Source organism: Cupressus sempervirens, chromosome 10, assembly GCF_028749045.1.
Source record: "Cupressus sempervirens isolate cs-2001-9-10 chromosome 10, ASM2874904v1, whole genome shotgun sequence".
Taxonomy (NCBI): domain Eukaryota; kingdom Viridiplantae; phylum Streptophyta; class Pinopsida; order Cupressales; family Cupressaceae; genus Cupressus; species Cupressus sempervirens.
The window spans coordinates 120,582,792-120,610,182 of record NC_143127.1 but is presented as its reverse complement, the minus strand read 5'-3'; the positions used below and the strand labels follow the sequence as shown (position 1 = coordinate 120,610,182).

Below are 27,391 nucleotides of genomic sequence, written 5' to 3'. Positions count from 1 at the left end.
AAGACAAGCAAAGAAGTGTATGGTGTACACAAGATCATAATTTAACATGGGGAGATGATGGAGAATATACAAAATATAAAAAGGGACAATATTGCACATATCTTCAAATATGGTGCAATAACAAATTGTTTATTCTTTTTCTTTAGGAATGAGCTCCCTAGATTTGTGAAAAACTAGTGGAAGACAAGGAGTTACAACACTATAAAAATAAAAAATATGTACATCAAAATAGGAAGTGAAGCCCATAAAATAATTGATAGGTACTTCAAAAAGCTTCAATATAGAGTGTAATAAAGAAAGATGGTAACCTTAAGCCTGATTATGGACTATAGCTGATCAATTTTTTTCCTATCAAGCACAAACAAGTCCATTGTGCAATCAATTCAATCTCAAGCCCATTGGTTGACTAAGATACCCTATGAGAATGATGATGAGTCAACAAGGAAGCACATTGGATGATTACTAGAAATTCATATTGCATAGGAACAAGAAGTTTTTGGAATAGCTAAAGAAAATATTAAAGAGATGAAGGGGCAAAAAAAAAACAACTACAGAGGAGATGAAGAAGACAAGAAAATGTCAAACCTCAAGTCAGGTTGAGGAACAAGAAGTGTGAGAAGAGGAAGAAGGAAAAAAACATGAGTCTAGATGCAAGCCTATATTATAAAGGGAAAACATAGAGAAGAGGATCCCTACTAGTGTATAGCCCCCGCTAGCAGAAATGTGCTAAAAGAAGGCAATAGAAAAAGAGAAGAAGAAGCCTCCAACTCTACCTGAGGAAGAAAATTTAGAAGAGGAGATAGAGACTAAAAGTCTCAAATCATTGAAAGAAGGTAATAAACTTAATTTCAAGAAAATTCAAGATGATATTAAGAAAAATGAAAGTTATAGCACACTGAAGAATAGTTTTTCAAAATTTAACAAAGAAAATAAGGATAAAGTTGTAAAATGTTGTATTATTGAGCATGAGAATATTCAATAGAATGACATTGCCCATTAAGCCACTAGTTCTTAGTGAACTTGACACAATAATTGGTGAAATACGGAAAAAATAAATCCTTGAGTGTAAGGGCATGCTAGATGTCACTTTGGCCAAAATAAGGTCCAACATCGATGATGATGAAAGAAATGAATTGATCGACTCCTGTAAGAAATATTTTGATATGCCAGCAAACATGGCCCTAGTGACCACAAGACTAAGAAAATAAGCACTCCAAAATGAAAAGAAATTTTGGAAAAAACTTATTAATCAAGAAGAATCGAGCATGAAAAATGAGCATGATCCCAAAAAAGTACCGAAAGAAAAGACGGGTGAGAAAGCACCAACTAGGTCGATAGAGCTCACAAACAAAGACAAAAAAATAGAATGGCACATTAGCTAAGAAAATGACTCAAATGAGTTAAGATATAAACAAAGAACCTAAGGAGACTGGAGAAGTGCAACATGAAAAAATAGTTGCAACACCACTAGAGGTAAAAGCAAAGAAAAAATATGACACATAGATAGATGATAGTCATCCTAAAATAATTGATGTTACAATTCTAGAGAAGGACACATAGAAGGAGAAAGGAAATGTAAAATGCTAGACTCTGACTAGAGACACAAAGTAAGGTGATAAGGGAGAAGAAAAGATAGGATATATATATCAAGTAATTGATATCACACCGAGGGGAAAAAAGAGAAACAAGTTTCTATAATGGAGATCCCATATGACATAATGTAACAAACCACATAAGAGGGACAATAGGAAAAGGAAACAAAACAAGAACATAGGAAAACTAGATTTCCATTAGTAGAGAAGGAAAAAAATTTGATCAAGACAAGGCCATTTGGTACACCATCCAAAAGATAGAGGAGCATGAAGCATCTAGACAAAGCCAAGAGAAAGTGAGATTCATAGGAGAAATCTAATATCAATAAAACATACAGAAGGACATGAGTCCCCTAAAACTGTCTCATCATCTACATCTAAGGATGGAGGAGATTCGTACAATATAGATGCATAAGAAGTAGTCAAAATGAAGAATATCTTTGATAAGATAATTGTTCATGAGCTGAGCAATGACAGAGAATTAGGAAAGTATATTAAAATCATGGAGAATTATAAGATACTCAAGTTATCTAGCAAGAGACATGAAAGGGTGAGCACACCGGTGAAGGCTCGAGACATCTTCAAGGAACTAGTACTCAAAGCCCTATATAAGAAGGATGATGATTAGATAATTCATATCAAATTTTTTCATAGACGCTCCCTATGAAAAGTCAAAGAAGATAAAAAAGATCATGGGACAACATATTCCAATGAAAAACTTAGATAAGCATATAAGTCTTATTTGAGATAGGAAAGGGGAACTCACATTACTCAAAGATGAAATATTAGAATCATTAAATGATATAACCCCTTAATTCTAGAAACCATGCACGACACACACCTTAACCAGTGATTTAGAATAGAGAAGAGATAAGTCTCAATAGGATATTGATGAAACCATCTAGGCTTATCATCCTTTGACTTGATCAGACTTAGAGCATGCCACCAAGATTCAAAATACCATGTAATTGATAAATCAGTTGAGGGGAGAAGAGGAAAGGAGGGAAGTTTGATTGATTAAACTACAATGCTTCTTATCCCTACTTTTTGTGATAATAAGTGAACATGTCAAAGAGGTATAATCACAAGCCACTAAAAAATACAGAGGAATTTATTGATAGGAAACTTCCATAGTTAAGGAATATAATACTTTCTTTCACTCATCTGAAGGAGTTATGGGAGACTCAACTCAACATAGCAAGGGAAAATACCAAAAACTATTTGACAAGTTGTAAGTCATTGAAACCCCATGCCCCTTTTTTCTTGATGAAAAAATGGGAGATATATTAACAAAAAGGGGAGAAAAACAAAAAGGAGAGAAGGAAGATAAAAAATAAAGAGAAAGGGAGATAATAAAGTAAAAGAGAATATTGAGAAAAAGGATTGGATTGGATGACAAAATGAAAAGAGAATAAAGAATACATAGAAGGAGAAAACATGAAAAGTAAGGAGAGATATAGAGATAAATAATAGGGGGGGTCATCTCAAAAAGAAATAGAAAAATAGCTAGTAACCTAGAAAAGGGGAGAATAAAGTCTTAAGGTCATAGACAAGTAAAGATAAGACTCAAGTGAAGATATAGGAATTGTAACCTATGAGGAAAAGTAAGTCCTATTAATAGAAAATTTGTTTTGGAAGTGGTTTTTCCATCAATGCCAAAGGGGGATATTTTTGGATTCAAGTAGTCAAAATGGCAAGATTGATTGGCAAAATGGTTATGACTAAGTTCTTGCATTACGAGGACTTAATCATTGTGTAATTATTAGAGTGTTGTCATTGATTGTAAATTGATTAGCTTGAGTAAGGAGTTTTGAAAGGTAGGTGAAACTATTGCTAAACTGGCATACTAGTCAAGACAAAAGATATGGTGTAGACAAAGCTAGGACTGATATATAGGTGTAGAAGCTAGTTGCTCACAATTCATCTAATTTGAGTCACCACTGGTGTGATAATACTACAAGATAGTCTGATAACCATGTGACATGCATGAAGAATGAAGTGACAAAAGAAATCAAGGACACAAGTCTCAATGTAGACTTACACGAGGAAAAATAGTCCTAAGTGAATAAGCAGTTATAAATATGTAGTCATGGGTATTTTGTGACTATCACACTTCTGAATTTCAAATCCTGAATACATATTTTGATCGTGATAACTTTAGTGTTTTGATACCTAGATTGAATGAGTGGATTTAAGGACACTCAAACTACATTATTGAATTTTTTGTTGGTTATTTCTCAAAAATCTGTGGAGAACATAAGAGATCAAAAAGAAAGAACAATAAGCTAACAGTGGACCATTACACTAGTACACAGAAGAAAGAAGTGAGCATGAGTGTTCCCTAAGTAAAGACATTTAATAAAGGAAGGAGATTGTAGAATATTCATAGCTAATAATATTGGATCTACAATGCAAGGTGTGTCATACCCTTAGATCCAATCTTTAATTTTCTTTCTTAGCATTACAACTATTGTAATTCTCTATTAGGCAAGTCTTGTAATAAGGCTTTGAAATCCTCTCATAGGGTAGCCTTAGCATGCTTTTTTAATCCTAATAGATTATGATCATTCCTAACAAGATGAGTTCTCAAAAGGAACATATGTAAGCCTTCAACAGGGCACCTATTTGCTTGCAAGAAAAGGCTTGTAGGTATACTGCTCCTACTGTGGTTTTCACCCTCATACTAGGGGTTTCCACGTAAAAATATATGTGTCATTTATGTATGTTTCCTTGTGTAATATCTTTGTATTTATTGTCTTACTTGTTAAAGGATTGGTAACTAGCTTTGTGAATAAGTTTTCTTGTATAACTGGTAGAAAAGTTTGTTTTGATTCACCCATCTTCGCCATCCCTCTCAATACTAATTAGGATGAGCATACTATAGTATAGCTAGAGGCATCAATGATAGGGTTCTACAATGAGGACATGCCTAACATATTTCAATGTAGTATCATGAAAGAAAAGTGGCTAATACCTTTACTCTCGATGACTTTTCATCAGAATAATTCTTCAAAAAATATTCTACAAAAGTCCTTTGGAGTCTATAGTTTGTAACTAAATTCACTAAGGTAGTTTCAAAAGGTCTGTTATGAGAACATCTAGATCTCATTTTAGGTTTATATGAGATATTAAAGGTTGGATTTACCCTAGGAATTGATACCAATATATTCAATGAAAAATTACTGGATAAGGACCTCCTACAACCATTGTGTATGGGATGATTGTTCTAAACTAATAGATTCTAAGGTCCCCACCTCAACACCATCCTTCAAAATACAATGGATAGTGACATGTGCAAACTTTGGTATATCTAAATCTTGGTGGCATGTATAGACTCTAGTCTAGCTAGAGGCCTAATGACATGTGCAAACTCTAGTCTATCTTGAGGTCTTGATGACAAGGGTTTGCAATAAATACTTGCCTAACAGATTTCAATGTAATACCATGAAAGGAAAATGGTGAGTGTAACCTTTATTTAGATGAACTTCCATTGAAAGATTTATTCAAAAAAGATTCTACAAAGGTATTTTAGAGTTTATAGCTTGTAACTAAATTTTCTAAGGTAGTTCCAAAATGTCTATTATCAAAAACTAGTAAGACAGGAGAGGACACTGATGCACACAAATTAGAAGACAACTAAAGTAAGATAAAAGTAAGACATGTGAAGATAAATGATCTTCACAATCACACTTAGGCAAAATAGCTAAGTATAAGACAAACATCAAGAAGCTAAGATAAGTGGACAAGAAGTTACATGATCTTTACAATCCTACTTAGACAAAATAGCTAAAGTATAAGTCAAACATCAAGAAGAAGTGAGGATAGGTGGACATGAAGGAAATACTAGTTTCCAAACAAGATAGGATGAAAGGAAATCCATAGGGATGACTGGTGATATTTTGACAATATTAAGGATAAAGAGGAAAGGCATGAAACGTATGACTTGACACATTACAAGGGAAGGTGAAATTATTTGACGTCTTGAAGAATGGAGAGGTAACTATTGTGTCAAACTCTAATAAGAATATAGGTCAGAGAATTCAAATTTAAATTCTTCCTAGTGAGGAGATTAAAATCACAAGAAACTCGTTACTTCCTATGTTGGGAAAGTACACTTGACACATGCGACTTACAGGAATGATGCGCGATAGAGAAAGGAGTACACGTAGGACAAAAATAATAGAATTCAAAATTTGAATTCTCATAGTAGAATTTGAAGAAAAATAAGCAAGAACCATATATAATCATTTTATTTTTATTAACAAGGAGGATTGCACATTTTTTAGAAGCAAAAATACCAAACTGCTAGGTTGATTGCAATCACACGAGAAAAGGTGAAGGTATTGAGAGCTGAGATGAAGTGTGTTGAGAAAATACAAGGAAAAAAACACAATAGGAGTTATAAAGATAAGAAGAGTCAAGGAAAAAAGTGGTAAAGTCTAAGTTATAGACCTGAGGAGAGATGAGCAAGTTGCAGACTAGTTTATGAGCATAAAGGTGATATGAATTAGACTAATATAAGTTGTTATCTTTTACAGTTCAATCATCCTATTTGTCTCTTATCATTACAGCAATAGATCCCATTATGGATGGACTCTAGCAAGTCTGTTTTATAAAATCCCTTAGCAAGGTAACACACTCATGTTCTAATTCCTTTAACCAAGCTACCTTTAACTAGGTAAAGACTCTAATAGGTATCTCTCAAATCCCTTAATTGGGTGGCATCTAATAGTGTTGTAATCTTCTAACAAGGATAAGCTCTTGACCACATAAACTCTAGAAGGGTGAAACCTACATGAGCATCATCTCTCAACTATGGCTTTCACCCCAATCAAGTTTCCACGATATTAATTTGTGCTATGTGTGTATACATGTTTGTTTTGTATATTATTTTGTTTATCTATTAAATGATTAGACTACAAAAAATTATATTAGTAGAAAGATAAAATGTAAAATTTTAAATTTACTGGTATAATATTGATTCACCAACCCCCCACCCCCCTCTTAGTATTACCAACATTGTGTGGACTAAAAATTTCTATCAGAGCTATGGTCCGCTCAAGATAATTCTAACAACATGATGAAAAGATCATAATGATGAACAAAGAAGCACCACTATGTTGTGCAAAAATAAAGTTGTTGTTGGCATTAGGGTCAATTTGTCTATTAATGACTCAACACTTAGTCAATTGGTTACATTTCTATCGAGCTCTACAATTGCTACTGAGCTTATGATCTAGTTTGCAGTGTTAACCAAGTGATTCAGTTTCTCCCAAGCTAAGTAGTCAAAATACAGTGTCTATAAAGTACCTGAGTCAGTTTGCAGTGTTTGAAGAGCTACACAGTGTTTACCAAGCTTCAAAGATAAAGCTTAGTGCAAACTAAGCATAGTAAAGGCTAATGAGTTATTCAATGGAATGAAGAAGATTGTAGTGTTAATCAAGCTCTGTAGTATTAACCAAGTCCAACAGTGTCTACTAAGCTCGCTGAGTTAATGAAGTGGATCTAGTGTTGTAAGTCATATAGTGTCAAATTCTTATGAATTTTTATTTTCTTTCATGCATACAATTAGATCAGAATATTATATAAAGGATTAATTTTTGAAATAAGATAAAGTTTTATTGGTTCCTGACTCACCCCTCCCATCTCAATAACGTTGCAAACCAAGCATAGTAGAGGCTAATGAGCTATTCAATGGAATGAAGTAGATTGTAGTGTTAATCAAGCTTTGTAGTATTAACCAAGTCCAACAGTGTCTACTAAGCTTGCATAGTTAATGAAGTGGATCCAGTGTTGTAAGTCATGCAGTGTCAAATTGTTATGAATTTTTATTTTCTTTCATGCATACAATTAGATCAAAATATTATATAAAGGATTAATTTTTGAAATAAGATAAAGTTTTATTGGTTCTTGACCCACCCCTCCCATCTCAATAACCTTGCCTACCTTATATTTCCAAAAATTGATATCAGAGCTTATATGGTTCTCACATCAGAAGTTTAAAATCTTGAGAAAAGATCAGAGGCAATGGAGGTATATAGGCTAGATAAGGTTACTGATAATGAGAAGTTGGATCTTGAATTGGCTATTGGGCAACTTAAGAAAGAAAAAGGAGCAACTCTGTCAATCACTGAAAAGAAGGAAAGATCTTGTAGTACAAACAAATTGCAATCTGTACATGGAAGAAAGAATTGAAGATATATATCCTGAAAAAAATTCAAATGAAGCTGATGAAGCAATCAAAGATCTTTTATAAAAGAATTCCAATCTTCAGTAAGAAATTAGAAAGCTGAAAAGTGAACAAGAAATCCAATCGGTCATATTATGTAAAGTCATGGAAGAAAAAGAAAAAGCCAAAGAAGAGATAGAAGAAAAGAACAATGAAATCTAGCAATTATCCCTTCAACAAGAAGACTTCATTAATCAAATCACCAGTGCAAATGAAGAGCTTATGAATCTAAGATCAAAGAATGAAAGATTGTAAAATGATCTCAACATTGAAAAGAAAACCTATGAAAGAATGATGAAATCTCAGGAAAGCATGAATCAATAAAATGAATAAAGTCAGTACAAACACAAAGGAAAAGCTAGAATAGGATACACAAAAGAAGGTGAATCATCTCATCAAGGAGCTCAAAAGAATCAAAGACCTACTTGCAATCATTATGGTAAGATAGGTCATACATCAAACAAATGTTGGAGAAATGGTAAAGCTAAATTCAATGGAAAGTGCTACAGTTGCAATAAGCATGGTCATAGAGCAAGTGAATGTGAAGAGAAACCTATGTTTGAAGGTAAATGTCACAATTGCAAGAAACAAGGACACAAATCTTCAGAGTGCAAAACCAAGTAGTGGAACCCAACATAACAAATTATGAAAGAAATATTTGGATGGGATTACAATACATGGTGTAGATGTCACTATTGTGGTAAATTTGGACACATTGGAGAAAACTGTGTGAAACATCATATGAGGAAAAGAGATACTAGAAAAAGATGTTTTATTTGTACAGAACTTGGACATCTTGCCAAGAACTATATGAACACAAGTAGAATTGAAGATGAAAAGAAAGCCAAAGATGACAATATCAGAAAGAAAATAATGCAACAATGGGTACCAAAATCTCCAGAGAATGAAAACACGAGTTCTAGCTAGCAAGAAGAACAATCCAATCAATGTTTAAGATGCATAGGGATCACCGAGCATGATGGAAAGTAGGAGACCTTACCGAGCAAGGTTGGGTCACAAGACCTTACTAAAAAAGGCCAAGTTACATATCATTGTAGACTCAAATTGGTAGTTCCTACCTAGTGATGGTGACTCTACCAAGTTGTAGATGTCTTCCGAGAATTAAAGACTAAACCGAGTGGAGGACAACCTGTCATTGAGTGAGTATAAAGTATGAAGCATTAATGGCGATTGAAAGGAGGAAATTCGTTAAAAGGAAGAAATTGAAGGCATTATTTCACGACAAATTTGTAGAGCTATTCATGAAGAGTGAATTCAAAGCCCCCAAGTGATTTAAGTGTTTTCTGTTGAAGAATTCTCAAGGTTCTCAGAAACCCTACTGAGCATGGCATCTTTAAGCAGCAAAACAAAGAAAGGTTCTAAAATGTTGATTTGTGGAGTCAACTGCAAGGCACCAAATTTCAAGTTTAGTTCAACGATTACAAAGGCACTTGAACTAGTTGGTCCATAGTCACAAATTCCACCTAAGGTATTACTCATGCATGACATTTGTTCCTTTTATCATTGTTCTATCCAAGAACTTGGAACCCTAGAAATGAATGAAGCATTTAGGGAATTGTGAGACTTTCAGTTCAAGTGGATGAGATATATTTTGAGCTATAAACACAATGGGTTGTTATGGTTGAAACAACCCATTCAGATAACAAAGAAAATTATTCATAGAATCATTAGGCTCCCAATGATAAATAATTAAAAGTGAAGACAACCATAACCCTAGGTCACGTCGAATTGGAAAAGAAAACTCTTACCGAGTGGGATGAAAGAGGTATGAAGATTAGTGTTGTAATAGATATAGAGCTGAAGTTCAACACATATTATTCCACAAAATATTTATAGTTCTAGTAGATTAAATAGCATGTCATGTGAAGTTGTTGATCTTGCTTACAAGGTTGTGAAGAATAACCTATCCACCAAACTTGTTGAGTTTTTGTTGCAACAAAAACATGGAGAGCATCAAAGGATCAAAGAATAATCCATGTAAGTTTGGATCTCTTTTAACATGTTTTTTCTTCTTTGTTTAGAAATTCTTCCCTTCCAAAGGTACAGTGGTATGGAGGAAAGATGTTCCTATTTTATATCAAATGAATGAGTATATAACAGAGATGGGTGAAAATTTTGATAGCATCATGGATAACTACTTTGAAACATCCAAAGAGAAGATGACTGGTAGATATAGGATCCCTAAGAAACTTGTAGAAGATTACAAGTATTGTAACAAAGTATACATTCAGGTAGTCAGACCTAGAGTGGCATGGGTTAAGCCTCTAGAGTATGAGGTTAACATTGATGACACCAAGGATATCATAGAAGCTCTACTAAATGAGCCTGTAGATTCCAACGCTACATATTTTAGAACATATGATGAAGCTAAGGCAAAAATAGAGCTTGAGATCAAGGTACCTCAACTAGTGAATAAAGGAAGAAAAAGAGTAGAAAAGCTACTAAAAGGCACTAAGAAAGAAGGTTCTCCTTTAATGCTTACCAAGGGAAAAGGTGATGATATATAAGACGATGATGCAAAGGATGAAGAAGAAGAAGCCAAATCTAAGGAAGAAGAACCTCTAAGGAAGAAAGGAAAGGTTATCATAACTAGAACTGCCAAGTCATCCCCTATTGTATTCACAAGAAGAGTAGCCAAGTCAAGGAAGAAATTGAAGTTAGGTGAAGATGAAGCTGAGCAGATTATCTTCAAAATATCTACACCTACACTTCAAGAAAGATTAAAGAAGATGGAAGAAGGAGCTAGCATGGAAAATTTCAAATTCCTCAAATATGAGACATGGAATGAGGATGAGAAAAGGTAGATTCAGGATGTTGTTATGACCAAGCTATGTAAATGGAAGTACTCTCCATATGAGCTTGCATAGAAGATTCCTAATGAGCTTATGTAGGCAATAAAGCCTAGATGGGAGCATGCAAAGAGGATAGCTAAGGACATCTTTGAACAAACCTTGAAACAACTCATGCCTAATCTCAGTAAGAAGGAAGTAACAAAATCCTTGAAGCAAAATGAAAAGAAGTTCACTCTCAAGTTGAACACTTGTATGATACTACTTAAGGACATTGAATATGTAGTAAAGACAACTACAACAACATGGAAGAACATTTACAAATTGCATCAACCTAGTGACTTTTTTGTTCATGTTGATAACAAAGATGATGGTGAGGAAGAGGGTGTAGAAATAAAATTTGATGAGATTGTTGATGTCAATTTGGATGATGACGAGGAAGAACAAGAAGCTATCGGAAAAAGTCTTCTAGAGATACAATGTATTAAGGAAACTGATGCAGAGAAAATTGTAGTAGCAATCATGGCCTAATTTTCTCACTCTCCAAGCACAACCTTAGTGTAATCTGGCTTAGAGATAGCTTCTACTAATTTGGTTGTGGATACCACTTCTATACCAAGCAGCCAACCAAGATTTGAATCTATTCAGCTGAATGTTACAATGACTAAAGTGCCCAACACTTCATCTATCAAGCAGCAAGGTCCTCCGTCATCAAGCTTGACTAAGCAACAACGATGTATTTTTGTTGTTAGTGTTGTTTCAACATTTGTTGCTAGTACACAAATTTCCACAATTTTTTCCATTCCAAATGTATCCATAGCTAGTACAATGACAATTGAGAACTAGTCTCAACCAAGTACTGATGTACCAAACAAGGGAAGGAAAATTGTTTCCACCATTTTTAGGGAAAAGGGCAAAGATGTTGAAGCTATTGATATGGATGAGGATACAGTTATTCCAAATTGGGATATATCTACCCTCACCCCTAATCAAATGAATAACATGGGTGAACTACTAAAGAAGAGAGCTAAGCAACAAAATCAAGAGCATATTTGTTGATGCTCTAAGTATTAAGGTTGATATTACTCAACCTATTCTTGATCAGTTAGCAGAAATTATCCACAAATTCAATGAAGATTTGAATGGATAGGAGAAGCTACTTCAAACAACAAAAAGGAAATTTGAGAACAGGATGTTAGAACAAGTTGCACAAAAAATTGCAATAGATCAAGTAGAGTTAGCTAATATTCTTGGTACACTGGAAACCTCTGTTAATAGTGGTGTATCACTATTTGTCAAGTGAGACATCTATCTTTACAAAGGAGATTAAGGATAAATTGTCCAAGATAGATGAAGACATGAAGGAAAGTGCACACTAGCTATCACTTGACCCAAACATCTCTTTGTTGAAGGAAAAAATGTCATTGAATATTGATGATGAAGACTAATAAAGTGCTTTAGAAATAATGTTTTTGTTTTGATTTTGGATTCAAGCTATACAAAAAGTTCTTCATATTGGTTTTGAGGGAGAAATATGAGATTCTAATGAGTCCAAAAGCTTCCACAATGACCCCCACAATATGACCGCTCACTGAGCTCCCTCCAAAAACCTTCCCGAAATTTTTGACAGTTTCTAGGTTACATATGATGATCTTGCTCACCGAGGCTTCAGGTATGGCAATGCAAGTAATATCCATTTCAGTGATTGTGTCAACCCCAATCACCTTTGAAAAGAGATGTAGGGTTAAAAGTGACTATGCTCCCTCCACTGATCTTCCAATGTCAAAAGATACGATCTTGAAACTTGGCAATGAATAGAGTACATGACAATTATGTTAGGATATGGTGTTGGAAACTACAATTGAAACAATTGTTATGTTGTCATTGATGTCAAACCTATTGGTGAGACAGCTTGTTATTTGATCTAAGTGTTATATCTATTTGATTGATGAAAAGGATTTGAGAAGTTGTTCATAACAAAAGTATCTATAGAAAAGTTTGAGTTATGAAGAAGACATTATAAATGGGCACTTGATTAGTTGGACTTTAACAAGATAATTGTTTAAATCATGTTGCAAGTGGATAAGATAGTAATACTAAAGCCATGAAGGTGTGATCAAAGATAGATCAAATGCATAGGCTTAACCAAGCAACAGAGAAGAAGATTAAGAAACTTGAAGTTTATGCCGAGTGATGCTAGTGTCGACCAAGCGCCAAAAATAAGCTGAGTAGAAATAGTGTTAACCAAGTATCAATACCAACCGAGTGACAGTTTATGTGTCGAGTAAGAAATTTAGTAGCAACCGAGTAACCCAATGATGATCGAGTGCCAAAACACAGTGTTGGTCGAGGAATAGTATTTTAACAATTTATGAGAAATCATAACTTCCAACCAACTAAGTTGATTTCTTGGAATATGGAAAGCATGTTAAAGATAAGGATCAATGAGTTGGATCATTTAATACCAGAAGAGGATTAGGTAAACGACCTAAGAAATGGATTCCAAGAGAAGTTTCTAAAAAAGAAGATGATAAACAATATGACAATCATGTACATTGTATGTGATGGATCTAATTGTAAACCCTAAGATCTACAATGATGTTTAAGCAAAAAAGGATCAGAGTTACCTATTTTAAGGAGGTACAATAGAAAACTTTAAGAGAGTTCCAGAGAGTTGTTAAAAGTTGGAACAATTTATGATGTTATTGACTAGTGAATCTAAGTAGAAGGCTGAGAAGAGTTGAGAAGAGGTGAAGAGTGATTACTTGAAGGGTTGCCAAGTGAATCAAAGACTGAGATGACAATGGAGGCCAGACAATGAATTAGCTTATGAGCCAAACTAAGATCTATACATGCAAATTGAGTTGTACTTGACAAATCAAAACCCGATGTTACTTTCTAACCAATGGAAACATTATTTGAAATCCTTTAATCAAGGTTGACCTAAAAGTCATATGTAAATCCTTAGTAGGGTGACATTAAAATGGAATGTTCTAAAGTCCTCTAACAAGACCACTCTTAACAGGGTGATTAAATCCTTTAACAAGATCACATTTAACAATGTATTTTGTAACCTTTAACAGGTTGGCTCCTAATAGAGCTCACTTTAGAAGAGTGAAAATTGGTGATATGTTATTTGTGGGTTTTCTCAAATTGGGTTTCCATGTTAAATCCTAGTGTCAAACTTGTGTGGATGTTATTTACGGTGCTTTACTAATTAATGTTTACATTCTGCAAGTCTGTTATATTTAGGATAGAGGAAAACTAGTTGATGTTACTAAAAGTTGACTATAGGGACCGAGTTATGGAATGATAAGATCTAAATTTATTTAAGTAATTGTTTGCTCAATTGGTACATCTGGACCTTGGATAACTAATTCACCACCACCCCCTGCCCTCAGTTATTCTAAATATTCTAACATATGGTGAGTCAACCTTATCATTCTTTATTGGTTTTTTATTTATGCATTTTTTGGAAGATGCTAAATGAGACAAAATCTTCCACAAGGATAGACTTGGAGCAAAAAAAAAAAAGTCCATTTTTTGGGTTTTATTCTCTTTGCTTTGTTTTTATACAAGAGTTGTGCATAAAGGAAGTTTCTAAATAAGTTATAGATACATTGAATGTAGATGCTTTAGAAATTATTTCCTTTTGTATGAAAACTCTATAAAGATAATGAGTTGTTGAAGAGATGTAAGAGAGAGATGAGAAGTTTTTTGCAGACGATTATGCTACTAGATTTTCTCTAGAATTGAGCAAGATGTAAATCTTCATGTGAAGGTTGAAAATGTATTGTAACTTGTTGAATAATACATTAGCTTGATATTTTTTAGGGTGGGGATTTTACCTAGAAAGGTTTTCCCTGTGTATATTTTTGTTTTCTATTATGTCTCATTCTTCTAGTTTCATGATGGTAGAATATTAAATCTATATATCGTAATGCTAATAAAATGTATTTAGATCGATAAAGTATAATCACTTTCCTTTAAGGTTTTAATTGTGGGAAATCAACTATGTTTGTTTTCATTTTTATGGCGTAGTAGTATGTATTTGTATTTTCTTATTAGAAGCTCTTCAAGAAATTATTGGATACACAAGGTGCATACTAATCTCAAATAGCTTTTTGGGGTGATCTCATTTCCCTTTAATTAGGATCAGAGCTCGATTTTGTGCGTTGCATGTTGCTTGTGTGTGACGATTCATATTATTTATGGTTCTAGGTATTTCTTCTATTTATATTTCTTATCTTGTAGAGCTTGAAGAATTGTTTTATGAATAAATTAGCTAATAATTAGTCCTTTGATGAGTAGAAGTCTTGTAGTTGATTTAGTTTTCCAAGAGACGGTTGACATTTCTTGAAGGATGGTGAAGATAGAGAAAATAGATTTGGTCATGTTGAAATGACATTGATCTAGAGCTCTTGGTTGAGGGCAAAATAATTCTTGATGCATGGGTATTGAAAGGTGTATCTTTGTTACCTAGAATGCATAGAAGTTATGGAGTTGACCATTGGATGATCTAGAAGCTTCTAGATAACCTATCTCTCTCAAATGCATGTGCTAGTAGTGGTTGTGGAATTGGTCTATAAGTGGGTATGGAGTTCTTGTACTACTTCTTCCTCTTGGATGATTTTACTTTCATGGCTTGCATTCTTGTTCATTGGATCTGAGGGGCTTATAGATTTTCCTTTAAAATTTATCATGGTGCTCATTTGTAAAAATCCATTATTCTGGGTTTAGTTTTTTGTTGTTTTTTTAGACTTTTGAGTCTTCCAAATGAGAAGTGGGTGTGTATGTCCATGGGTGTTCTTAAACACAACATTTTTGTAGGTTTTCCATGTTGAAAAAAAAACTTGTACTTTTTTATGGATCTATTGAAGAGTTATTTTCTAGACTCTGGTTCCTTCAAGATGTTCCTGGATGAGATAGTTGTAGTTCTACATGCATGCATGCTTTGTTCATGGTGAGAGGATGTGTGTTTCTTTCTCTTCATGGAGATGTTGGTACATGATCAGTCACTCAACATTTCTGTGGTGGTGCTTTTTTGGATTCCTGAACTATGGTGCTCGATGTGGACATAATTGGAAAGTAAATTTTATGCTTGATTTGGTGTTTGAGTCATATTATCTAGATGATTATTCTCTTTAATCTATTTTTTACATCTTACTAATGTGATAGTAAGTTTTCATTTTGCAATGATTAGATCTACAAGTTATGCAATTAGGTGGGTAGGACACCCATTTAATTGGAATGGGATCACTTGGATGTGTGCTATCTATATCCACCAGATTTGACTCAGTGTTGGTATAGATTTGTTAGCTGGCCTTTTTTGTGGTCACTTATGCATTGGTGTAGTTTCTTTGGGATGAGAGGATGGATGATAAGTGAGTACTTCAATAGTCAGTTATGGTTTCCTATAGCATGTAAATTTATTGAGTTTGGAAATCTTGGTTTCACTTCTTGTGATGTGCAAGCCTAGATGATATACAAATTTGGGAGATGGTGTGTCACAATCATATGCTTGGAAATCTTGGTATCATGTTTTAGCGAGAGCTTCAATAGTGACTATATATTCATCACATGGTGATGAATGATCTTCTTTAGTGTTTCAAATGTTGGAGGATGTCTTAGATCTTGTTGATGTAGAAGGCTTTTTCACATTTTTTGGTTTGCTAGTTGGAGACAGTATCTTCATGTGATTGGAGATGTTAACATCTTTAGGATTCAAGGGGTCCTTAGTAGAGATGTTGTTTATGTTTTTATTTGATATGTTATCATGGTGGCTTTTATGTCATTGTTTTGCTCTTGATTACCAATTTAGAGTCATGACATGATGTACTTATTTGATATGATCACATGGAGAATGTTATCTCTTTGGAGGAGATGGTTTAGATCATGTTGTCATGTTTATGTTCCCGATTCCATTGTTGGATCTTTGACCTTGATCTTGGTATTGAGTACTTTGATCATTTGTTTGATACTTCATGATAGTGCTATGTTGTAACAATGGATTTTGGTACGGAGTGATTGATTATTGGTGCTCATGAATACTTGGAGACTTAGGTGAGGCTAGAGTTCTCTTGATATGAGAGATATGTTGTTGACATGTATACTCTTGATGAGATTTTCACAGAAAGCCTGAAGAGCCTACACCTTGGTTGGATGTAAGTTCAATAGAGACCTATGAGGAGATTGTTCTTGGATAAGTCATGATGACTTTCATATCTTGGAGGAGCATTATCATTCCCCACTCTTGGTCTTCTTAGTAGTTTATCACTATAGAGGTATTGCCCAATGTTACTTTCAGGTGCTTTATGTTTTCTTTCATATCCATGGATCTTGAGCTATAGTTAGATGGTTCGAGAGGATTCATTATTAGAGATGGATAACTTGATTATCTCCTTGAGGTGTTTTTCATTTATGATGATAGTGGGAGATGGTAGTGGGTTGGTTTCCTAAAATGGGAAATGGAGTTGTTTTTTATCTTCTTTGAGAGGCTAACATCTATGTAGATTCATGATATCATGTTATGTTTGATCTCTTGAGGTTGAATGGTTTTGGATGTTGTGATAGCTTTTCTCTTAGGGTTGTGAAGGAGATCATACTTTTCACAACTAGCATTTAGAGGTGTTTCTGGAAGGACATGCTACATGCTTATGATTTGCAGGTTCTCTATTTGGTCTTGGTTATCTTCTTGGATGTTTGGGTTCACATAACATTGTTTATGAGATTTATTGGAGCTATGGTGGTCACTCTTTTATGTCATATGTTACCACTCGTACTTCATTACTTTTGGTGATGACATGGTGATTCATTTATCTCTTTTCTTTATTGGACGTGGAGAACATGGGAGAGTTGTAGAGACTGGATGAGAGAGATGTCTCTTACATCATTTTTGCTATAGGATTTGCATATCCTTGTGGATGGTCTTTGGTACTACATGGTTACACTTTCTTTGTGTTGTTATCAGTAGACTCAATATGCCTTTGATCTTTTAGATTTGACATTACCCATGCAATGGGAGTTCTTATATGTGTTTAGTCTTCATCAACTGGTTTGCACATAGAGCTTGAGGCTATAGTTTATGGGTTGGTTATGTTGTTGGCATGAGTTTTTTGGTGTTGGATACCTTTGAGGTATAGGTGATTGGATGGGTTAGCATTTTTTGTGGATGTTATTTTTCAATCTTGTGGGTTTATTAGTTGGATTGGAGCAATTATTTTGGTTATTATTCTGGCTGATGTTTTATCTTATTTTCTAGAGGATTACTTTGTAGTTGTATTGGGCTAAGAAGTTGATGCTTTTGATTCTTTTATTTAGCTCATGAGCGTAGTGGAGTGGTGGTAGTATTCAGAAGCCTTTGTTATCAGTGGGATCTTATGTTTGTGCTATTTGGACAAGTACCTAGTTGGGGCATAAGAGCATGCATTAAGATTTATGTGGTTTCATGGATGGTTGTGATGATATAGTTTCATCAGTTAGACTCTTGTAAGGGCTTTGTCAAGTGGGAGGTTGTTGGGATATTTATGCATTTTTTGGAAGATGCTAAATGATACCAAATCTTCCACAAGGATGGACTTGGTTCAAAAAACAAAAAGTTTATTTTTTGGGCTTTATTCTCTTTGTTTTTTTTTAATGCAAGAGTTGTGCATAAAGGAAGTTTCTAAATAAGTTGTAAAACCATTGAATGTAGACGCTTTAGAAACTCTATAAAAATAATGAGTTGTTGAAGAGATTGAAGGGAGAGATGAGAAGTTCTTTGCACAGGGTTATGCTACTAAATTTTCTCTAGAATGGAGCATGATGTAAATCTCCATGTGAAAGTTGAAAATGTATTTTAACTTGTTGAGTAATACATTAGCTTGATGTTTTAGAGGGTGGGGTTTTTACCTGGAAAGGTTTTTCCCACATATATATGTGTTTTCTATTATATCTCATTCTTCTAGTTTCATGATGGTAGAATATTAAATATGTATGTCGTAATGATGTTGAAATTTATTTAGATCGATAAATTGTAATCACTTTCCTTTAAGGTTTTAATTATGGGAAATCAACTATATATGTTTTTGCTTTTATGGCATAGTAGTATGTACTTGTATTTTCTTATTAGAAGCTATTCAAGAAATTGTGGATACAGGATGTGCATAGTGATCTCAGATGACTTTTTGGGGTGCTCTTATTTCCCTTCAAATTCAACTTCTCATATCTATCTTTTGTCATCCTCTTCCAACAACAAAAATTTCGAGCTAGAAGTTGTCGAAGCTCAAGACAATCCTCAATGTTTAATATTCTAAGCTCTTTAAAATCTTTGAATCCTGAAAACCTTTCCAATTTCTTTCAGTAAATCAACTCAAGACATTTCAGCTTCCTACAATTCAGCAGTATTGCTTCCATTCTAGAGGTTTCTGAATGGCTCAAAAGGATTTAGAAGAAGTTTCTAGAAAATTATTTTTTGTAATTTTTTATGTTACTAAATTAATTTTACCCCTAGCAAAATCATGTCTAAGTAATTAGTGATTGAAAATTAATTTAAAAAATAGATGTGTACTTTACCTTAGAAGTTTAGTAATTTTAGTTATAAAAATTAATTGTGACACCTAATTGCTACCTATGTAGGGACTAAAAATAAGACTGTGAAAAATTCATGATTTCAAAATGGCAATTTTCCCATTACTTAGATGATGCTCCATTGAAATAGATTGATGTCTCCAACAATAAAATGAGTTTTTGTTTGTTTAAAGTACTAAAAATATAGGTCAAAGGGAAGAAGAAGAAAAAAACTTATGAGAGAAGAAGTAATATCTCTAAGGGAGTACAAGGTGGGATTCCACTATATTAATAATGAATTTTGATAAGTTGAGATGGATCTCTCAAGTTGTCTCTTAACTTTTGCATATCAATACTAAGTGTGCATAGAGCATGTGCAAATGCAATACTACAAAACAAGAAGATGACCATTGGCATATAATAGTGCTTGCTAACCACTTACTAGTACTCAGAAACAAGCAATAAAATACTCTCCTACTTTGTTATAAAAGAAAACTTATCATTCTAATTTATACTACCAATATATAAGATTAAAATAAATCATTTTAAGATTTTCTTAACTATCAATATATTTTATACTAAACCAATACCTTCAATTAAATATAAGAAATATAAGAAAGAGAGATTACTTGTTCAAATTATATAAGTAATTAGATATGTACACCTTATATTTGAAACACAGGAATACCTATATAATACAAATGAATTTACATATATAAATCGAAAAATATTACCATAGCTTATAAAAGAGAATTAATTAATCATAAAAATGCATTTACAAGCCTCTACCTAGATAAATTTAGCTACTTCGTACACAACCCCAATTTTGGAATGATCCCCAAACTTGGAATGAGTTTTCTGTTTTTAAAGGTGACTCTCTTCCATTTATAAATCTGAGTACTTCTTACCTAAGCCAAAGTCCCCCCAAACCTGGAATAAATTTTTCTAGGTGATTCTCCAACTTATATGTGATTAAAGCACAGATCCAACCATACAACTTTGGATCCAGTTTCAAAGAGATAATTTATGACGATTCCATAAAAACGTGTACTGTGTAATATAAATGGCACCTACCCAACCGTTCGGGCCCGCCGGAACAGTTCTTTTTGACTATTTCGATCCTTCCCGCTCCTTCCCTGGCCCCTCCATCTGCATATACTCCCATTAAAGGAGCCGTTGTCAGTTAATATCAGTGAGAAATTGCTATCTGAGTCTTTAAGAAAATTTTAGCATAATCATGTCCGAACATTACGTATTCATTTCCTTCTCTTTCGATTTACTTGGGCCAAAGAATTTCAATGTGGAACGTTATGCATTCATTTTCTCTATAGATTATTAACCCCCAATGAAAGGATTGAACAATAAGACGTAGACATTCTGCGACGTCTTTTTCCATGGAACCTTTGATTTGAACTACAACGGCTCCGTAGTTTCTTAATCATATCATTTGCAACCTTCTCATATTATCCAAAATATAAAATGTCATAATTCACTAGAAAGTCCATTTCTTTTTAATTTTGTTAATGGGTAGTTGGACCCTTTTTGGTTGAGCCTGCAAGCTATCAGATAATCCAGACAAAATAGACTTTCGCATGAGGCCTTTTCAGTATTTTGCTTTGATTAACAGGATTAGGAACGGTGGGTGGTAAGAAAGAGACATGGATGATGAGCTCTGCAACTGCTTGCAAGAGTTGCAGGAGGTATAAAGAAACTACTCTAAGGCCCAGTTTGTCTTGAGAACAGGACTTACTCAAAGTTTCACAGGACAGCAGAGAGTCCGGAAGAAGCAATAAAAAAACATGATTTTGACAAGGCCCATATGTGGGTGTTCAGTAAGCGACTAGACTCGTACTGATTCAGAGGCCTTTATGTTAACAATGAGGTTAAGTTCGCTAATTTTGATTTGGTTATAATAAAATATAAGGTTTAAGCGCATTTCCAAAGTACAATCAGTGGATGTTGCATTGGAGTGTGTGCACCTGCCAAAATGTGAGGTGGAGAGGTTCACAGTTCCCATAGTAGTGTAGAAGAATCTTTCAGTCAGTAAGTCGTTTCATTATATGGTGCAAAATGGGGGAATCACATGATCTTGAGAGGATTGAACAAAGCTGAGAGGGGCATTTTAAAGGTTATTTATGGGGAGGGTTGTTAGATTCATGTGCTTTTATATCGTGGGTGTTGCGGATACTTGAGTGGGGTTAGTGATGGGATCAGGAAGAGAGGGATTTCCCATGCCTTCTCCTACGGGGGAGGGTAAGGGCGATCAGAGAGCCAGGAGAAGGAAATCGGGAGGAGGTATCACTGTTTCCATGTATCATAACATGATTGACAAAGAACAAGTGTTGGGTCTTCAGGAAAACAATGGCTGTAAAACCAATGGTAATCATAGGCCAATTGATCATAATCCTGCAGCTCTCAGAGTCTCAGTTGGAAACCCCTTATCTGCCCCCAAGAAATTGAACTCCAAGAGCATTGGTCATTTTGATACTAAACAACAGCATGGAGAAGGAGGAGTGGGACAAGCTGGTTCGGGAAGAAGGAAAAATAGGCCTAGTTTGGGAGTTGAAAGGGAAATAAGCCCTCTGAATTATCAAAGGCATAAGGTCAATAGGGATGGAGTCCCGATTGTAGAGGAGTTGGATAGTCCATCTTCAACATGTAAAGTAAATCCACCCAAGAGAAAGAATTCTAGGACTGAAGTCACCGAGGGAATTGCATTACAGCAGTCTGTTGATGAGCAGCCAAATAGTAAATTGGCTTCCAAGTGTGGAAGATCTAGCAGAAATTCTAGAATTGAAACATTTGAAACTGGAAGCTGTGATCCGGGGCAGCTAGATACGGCGAAAAGAACAAAGCAGCTTGGTACCTTCAGGCCACACAAGCGAAAAGCGCCCGAACCGAATGCTGGTGGAATTCCTCAGGATGACCTTAACCCTCTTAAACCTTGTACCCTGCCGCCCATGGCGGACTTTGATCCCAAGCCAATCTATCCCATCAATGTTCTTCCAATTGCACCAATTGACCCTGAGCCTATCTATTGCCACAATGTACCTCCACTTCCAGATTTTGATTCTGATGTTATGTGTACCAACGATCTTCTTCCAATCCCACACCTTCATTCCGAGTCCACTTCTCCACATTCCAATCCTTCAATTCCCGAACTTCAACTCGCTGATCTTGAGCCTAATGTTAGCCCAACCCACCATCTCTATCTTGAGGCCACTGATCACAATGCTAAGCTTCCAGTTTCATATCCTTCTCCTCTTGCAACCAGCCCTGCCCATTCAATAACATCGGAGAAAAAATTTGTTCAAGCTTCAGAACCGACGAAATCATCACCTTGCTTGCCAAGGCGGACCAGAAGAAGTAAGTATTATGTTGCTCTGACTACATTGTTGTTACTTTCGTCTTTGTGTTTCTTCTCCATAGGATAGATCCAAGCCTGAACAAGGTTCGTCTTAAGATTTCTTCGCTGCGATTGAATAGGATTGCTGTTTATTTATCTCTTCTTTACATATCTGGAGAATGTGGGTTACTATAGTGTCTCAATTACAATCTCTTCTAATTTCTCTTGCTCTGCCATTGACAGGTCAGTGTGTAGAACCTGAGAGGCTCCACTTCCAGTATATGGGTATGATCTTTTTCAGCTGTTTCCATTGTAATATTTTTCTAGTGTTAGAAATTTCAATGAATGATTCTTTGCTCTTAAGATTTGTTCTTTGCTTTTTCCGTTGCTGGCAAATTATGTGCATAATCTGAGTAGTGAGTAGGTATAGAATCTGAATTATCTATTCCAATAATCCAGAAGTTGGTTAGTTACATGCCCAGTATCTTCAATTTTGCCACAAACGAAACGACCCCTGAAGCTTCACTATGGTAGAGATCATTAGCTCGAAGAAGTTGCAGAACCCTAGCGAATGTTCTTCATGTTGTCAGATGGACTCTTTAATTCCGACCTCTTTATGGGTCAAAAGCGTTCCATTTAGAGGAGTTTTTATTATTGACTGACAGTATCTCTCTCGATGTTCAGTAGATTTGATCATGTGGACGGATACTCCAAAATCAGCACTATTGTTCGGATTTGGATCATTTTGTGTCTTATCTTCATCCTTTACTCAGGACTTGCACTTCAGGTCTTGAATTTTACCTTTTATATATTTTGAACTTTTATTCTTACAGGTATGAATTGATTAAAAGTCTAAAATTATCGAGACCTTTTGTTGCAGCTTGGTTACCTTTGTATCATACTTGGCCCTGGTATATCTAGCCGCAGTTTTCCTTTACAAGACCATTTTGCGCAGGTAACAGTTTCTCTTGTTTAAGATAATGGATCCAAGCTCAGAGCTCAAAATATGGTAACATAGCTGACTCTTTACATTGAGCAGGGGAATAGTTGAACAAGAGAACAGCCTTACAGATGTAGAGTTGATTAGTGAGGCAGATGCCCTTTGGGTTCTTAGATCAGCTCTTCCAGTAATCAATCTATTATTGGCCAAGTTCCAAAAACTTTTTTCAGGGGACCCTGCTACTACAATGAAGGTAAATTTAGATGTGAATATATCCTCATCTAGTTTTAGATAATTTCTATCCTCTTTATTGGGCATTCTTTACTCCACATTGTATCTCACAAGAAAGCTTTTTGCAGTTGGCTTCTGTTCTTTGGTTGTTAGCAAAGTGTGGGCACACAATGACAATCTGGAACCTGGCAAAGTTATGTAAGTTAGAGAGCCATCTAGCACACCACTTTGATTTACTGTTTTATTCATGAATCATTTTTAGTTGTAAGTTTGTTTCAGTCTATAAGTTGTGTTCAAAGGCAAAGTCACAATTATAGATATGTTAACCTGAGTTATCCAGATCCTTGTTTTGCTAGGTAACCATATTGTTAGGTGTTTATGTGAGACTCAAGAGAGATTGTTGATTTTCTAATTCGTGGATTTACAAATAAAGAGAATATGGTTGAGTAATAGCCAAGCGGAAAGCTGACTTATGTTAGCGTGTGAAGGGCTTTATCCATCTCATTGAGCCTGTTGATATTGGATTGTACCTGTAGATCTTGCAATCAAGGATCAATGCAATTATAGTCAATTGAAGTTTAATTGCACAATATGTTTCTCTGCAGCTTTTTTTGCCATCTTCACCCTACCTAAGCTTTATACACGGTACTCTGCTCAGTTGGATGGATATGGTAATACACGGAATGTCATTCCTTCTGAGATTTGTCCCTTAAATAGCATTTAACTCACTGATCATCAAGTTTCTTACTGGCTGTTCTTTTTACACTTTAGGTCGCTTCATGTTACTCCGGTTTAGAGATGCATGGAATACATGCTCCCACAAGAAGGGTTTAGTGATTGCTGTTTTTCTGTTCCTATGGAACTTCTCTACAGTCACGGCTCGTTTGTGGGGTGGTAAGCATTTTTTCCCTCTTCTGATGAACTTAAATTAATGAAAAGAAATCCATAGTAAGTACAGAAAGTGAGCAAATGGAATTTTTATCAATGAATTCTAATTACAAAAGCATCAGAATGTAAGGTGTTGAGCTTTAACAATCTCATATATCATTCTAAATTCATACTCAAAGCACACTGAACAAGCAATCAACTACTTAAGCATGTCTGTCTTCTTGTGTGCAGCATTTATTTTGATAGTGGCTCTTCGGCTGTACCATCAATCTTTGAAAGCATATCTTGACATTCATCAATCAGATCCTTCAGAGCAAGATATCCAAATTGAAGAGATTCAGGCAGTTGAAGTTTCTAAACTTGAGGTGACTTAGATTGCTTAATTTTGAAGTAGGTCTTGTAAAAAGGAAAGTGGGTACCTTAGTGAAAACCCTGGATTGGTCTTTTGGTTTAAGGACTTGCATCCACAAATATTAAGTTATATGTTTCCATTGAGGGTTTGTCTCGACTGTAAATGTTCCAATTGCAAAGGTCAGAGAACTAATTTCATTGATAATGTTCTTTGCAGCTGATGAAGATACCACAAAAAGTCTTCTAGATCACCATATTGAGATTTTCTCTCAAGCAAATGTAAAGAATGTTCCAGAGTTAACTTGTCTGCTTTTATTGGATTGGAAGTGAATAACCATGTAACATCTCTAATGATGTTCACTTATTCCTCTGTTTTTCGGAGTTTCCTAACTGCTAGAATCATAACACAGCATCTATGTAGCTTCTCTTCTCCTTTGTGAAATCAAATAATATGTCACATTGCTGAGATGCAATTGTAAATTATTAGCAATTCAGGTCAAATGAAAACTTTCTGGGTTATTGTTTACCCACTTGATATTTGTAGACTAATTTATAATAATAAAATAATTTGTTCAGAAAATGATTGTTCTTGATATTCTGTTCCTTTAGATTCAGTAACTTCAACTATCCTATAATATTGACAAATGCATATGTTTGTCCAGAATTTACAGCGATTTAAAACAAATGAATATGTGATTTCAGATAACTTAAAAAGCAAACTGAACATATTTTGCTAGAATTTGATCATCCGAGTCACATCGATACAAACCAAGACATCAAAGCATCTTTAAATGAAGTTCACTGTCACCATTTGGATTCTTATCACTTTGAATTGACTCCCAAGTCTATTAACCCAACTATCACGTGAATTGACTTCTAAGCCATATCTCCACCATGTTGATGGAATGGATAAATGGAGCACCAACTTGATGGAATGGGTAACTGAATCATATATAACTATCAAAAGAAAATATTATTGTACAGGCATTTTTCCCTCTATGAAATAAAAATGGAACAATTTGAATTTTGGCCCAAGCAAAGACAAACCCAACTACCAGTCCTAACAACTTGACCACCCCATATATGGTTAAATTGAACTTACAAGCTAAGTCTGATTTCTCGTAACCAACCAGGCTTGATATATTTTCTATGTAAGCTGGTGTATTTCTCAAGAAGATATTAATGTAGCTGAATTGACCATACTGCTGATATGGTTGATTGTACATGAGAATGTATTCTTGAGACATGTTATATTATATTCATGCCTCTGGATAAGTTGTGTGTGAAATTTTTAGCATCAACATATTATATTGGTTGAATTTCAATTTTATTGTATTTTTTATTTTTGAGTTAATATTTCAGATCACACTCAATGAACTATAAATAGACTAAAGAAATTTCAAAACTAAGTTGCAGAAACAAGAATTCAACAACATGGATTCGGAAAACCTGTTAGCATTTTAAATTGGTTTAATACATTCACTACCTTGTACAGGATAATGTGTCCTTTGAACATTTTATATCGTGTCCAATGCATTCACTCTCCAGTGAACAGTTGGCAGGGATCAGTTCACTTGGTTTCAAATATCATTTGAGGCTGTCTAGCTCATGGGATCGGCTAAACTCCAGACAAAATGGTATTATGTATAGTTTCTAAAATCTACTAAACACTATAGATTTTCTATAAATTTTCGTAGCTAAATCTTCATGATCTGCATTCTGTTTCTGGCTAAACAAACCACAATAGTTCAGACGAGAAAACATTGTGTTTTGCAGATCTGAGTATTTTATCAGTACCACTTTGTTTGGAGCCACCCTAGGTCATTGGTTCAAACTTCGATTCAAACATGATACTTGATGAGAGGTCTATTACACATTGTCCAAGATGTTGTAGGAGTGTTTGTCCTGTCAATGAACTAAACTCAAGATCACTTGATTAAACTGCGGATTTCTCTACCCAAAAAACCCATGAACGATTTTATCGATTGAAGAAGTCAGGGTAGAAAAACCCTGTGAAAAATTAAAACACATCTTGTAATTAGGGAAAGAGCACTACGAGTCTGAGCAATTTGTTTTGACTGCTAGTTATTGCCTTAATCTTTCTAGACTTGATTAATACAAAAAGAAATACAGGAAAAGTATGAATTGCTTTTCATGTTTCAATTACTCTTAATTAGATTTTGCTAATTAAAGTTTACAAAAGAATATCTAATAGGCAAAAATAGCCACCCATGCTTTAGAAAAACAACTAGTTTTTAGTCAATTTAATTACTACCAATAACCAACAATCAAACAGGACAAAAGAACCGAGTCCTAAAAACTGATAATTTTGCACCATTACATGTGCAATAGATCTAATAACAATGTTTATTCACTTGCGTGTGATGATATAAAATAGTTCACGCAATCAAATTCAATAATAATAATAGATTGTGGAAATCGGATAGCTATAATGTT

At 34.6% G+C, this 27,391-nt stretch overlaps 1 protein-coding gene across 2 annotated transcripts; it reads left to right on the top strand.

Annotated features, from left to right (window-relative positions):
* The first annotated feature begins 20,914 nt into the window (after positions 1–20,914).
* LOC149532891 (Reticulon family protein) lies at positions 20,915–25,514 on the top strand. 2 transcript variants are annotated; one of them, XM_089804467.1, is made up of 10 exons: positions 20,915–22,544; positions 22,768–22,809; positions 23,209–23,311; positions 23,405–23,479; positions 23,564–23,717; positions 23,824–23,893; positions 24,301–24,366; positions 24,467–24,589; positions 24,815–24,948; positions 25,152–25,514. In XM_089804467.1, exons 1-10 carry the CDS (start codon positions 21,383–21,385, stop codon positions 25,179–25,181), a joined length of 1,959 nt encoding a protein of 652 aa, XP_089660593.1. In that variant the 5' UTR covers positions 20,915–21,382; the 3' UTR covers positions 25,182–25,514. The 2 variants fall into 2 exon arrangements, with proteins under 2 accessions (XP_089660593.1, XP_089660594.1); XM_089804468.1 differs by having other exon boundaries at positions 21,219–22,544; positions 23,212–23,311.
* The last annotated feature ends 1,877 nt before the right edge of the window (positions 25,515–27,391 follow it).

Coding starts and splice junctions, on each gene's coding strand:
- LOC149532891 (XM_089804467.1), top strand. CDS start 21,383: ATGGGATCAGGAAGAGAGGGATTTCCCATGCCTTCTCCTACGGGGGAG. Junction 23,480..23,563: donor TACAAGACCATTTTGCGCAG/GTAACAGTTTCT, acceptor TACATTGAGCAG/GGGAATAGTTGAACAAGAGA. Junction 23,894..24,300: donor CTGGAACCTGGCAAAGTTAT/GTAAGTTAGAGA, acceptor GTTTCTCTGCAG/CTTTTTTTGCCATCTTCACC.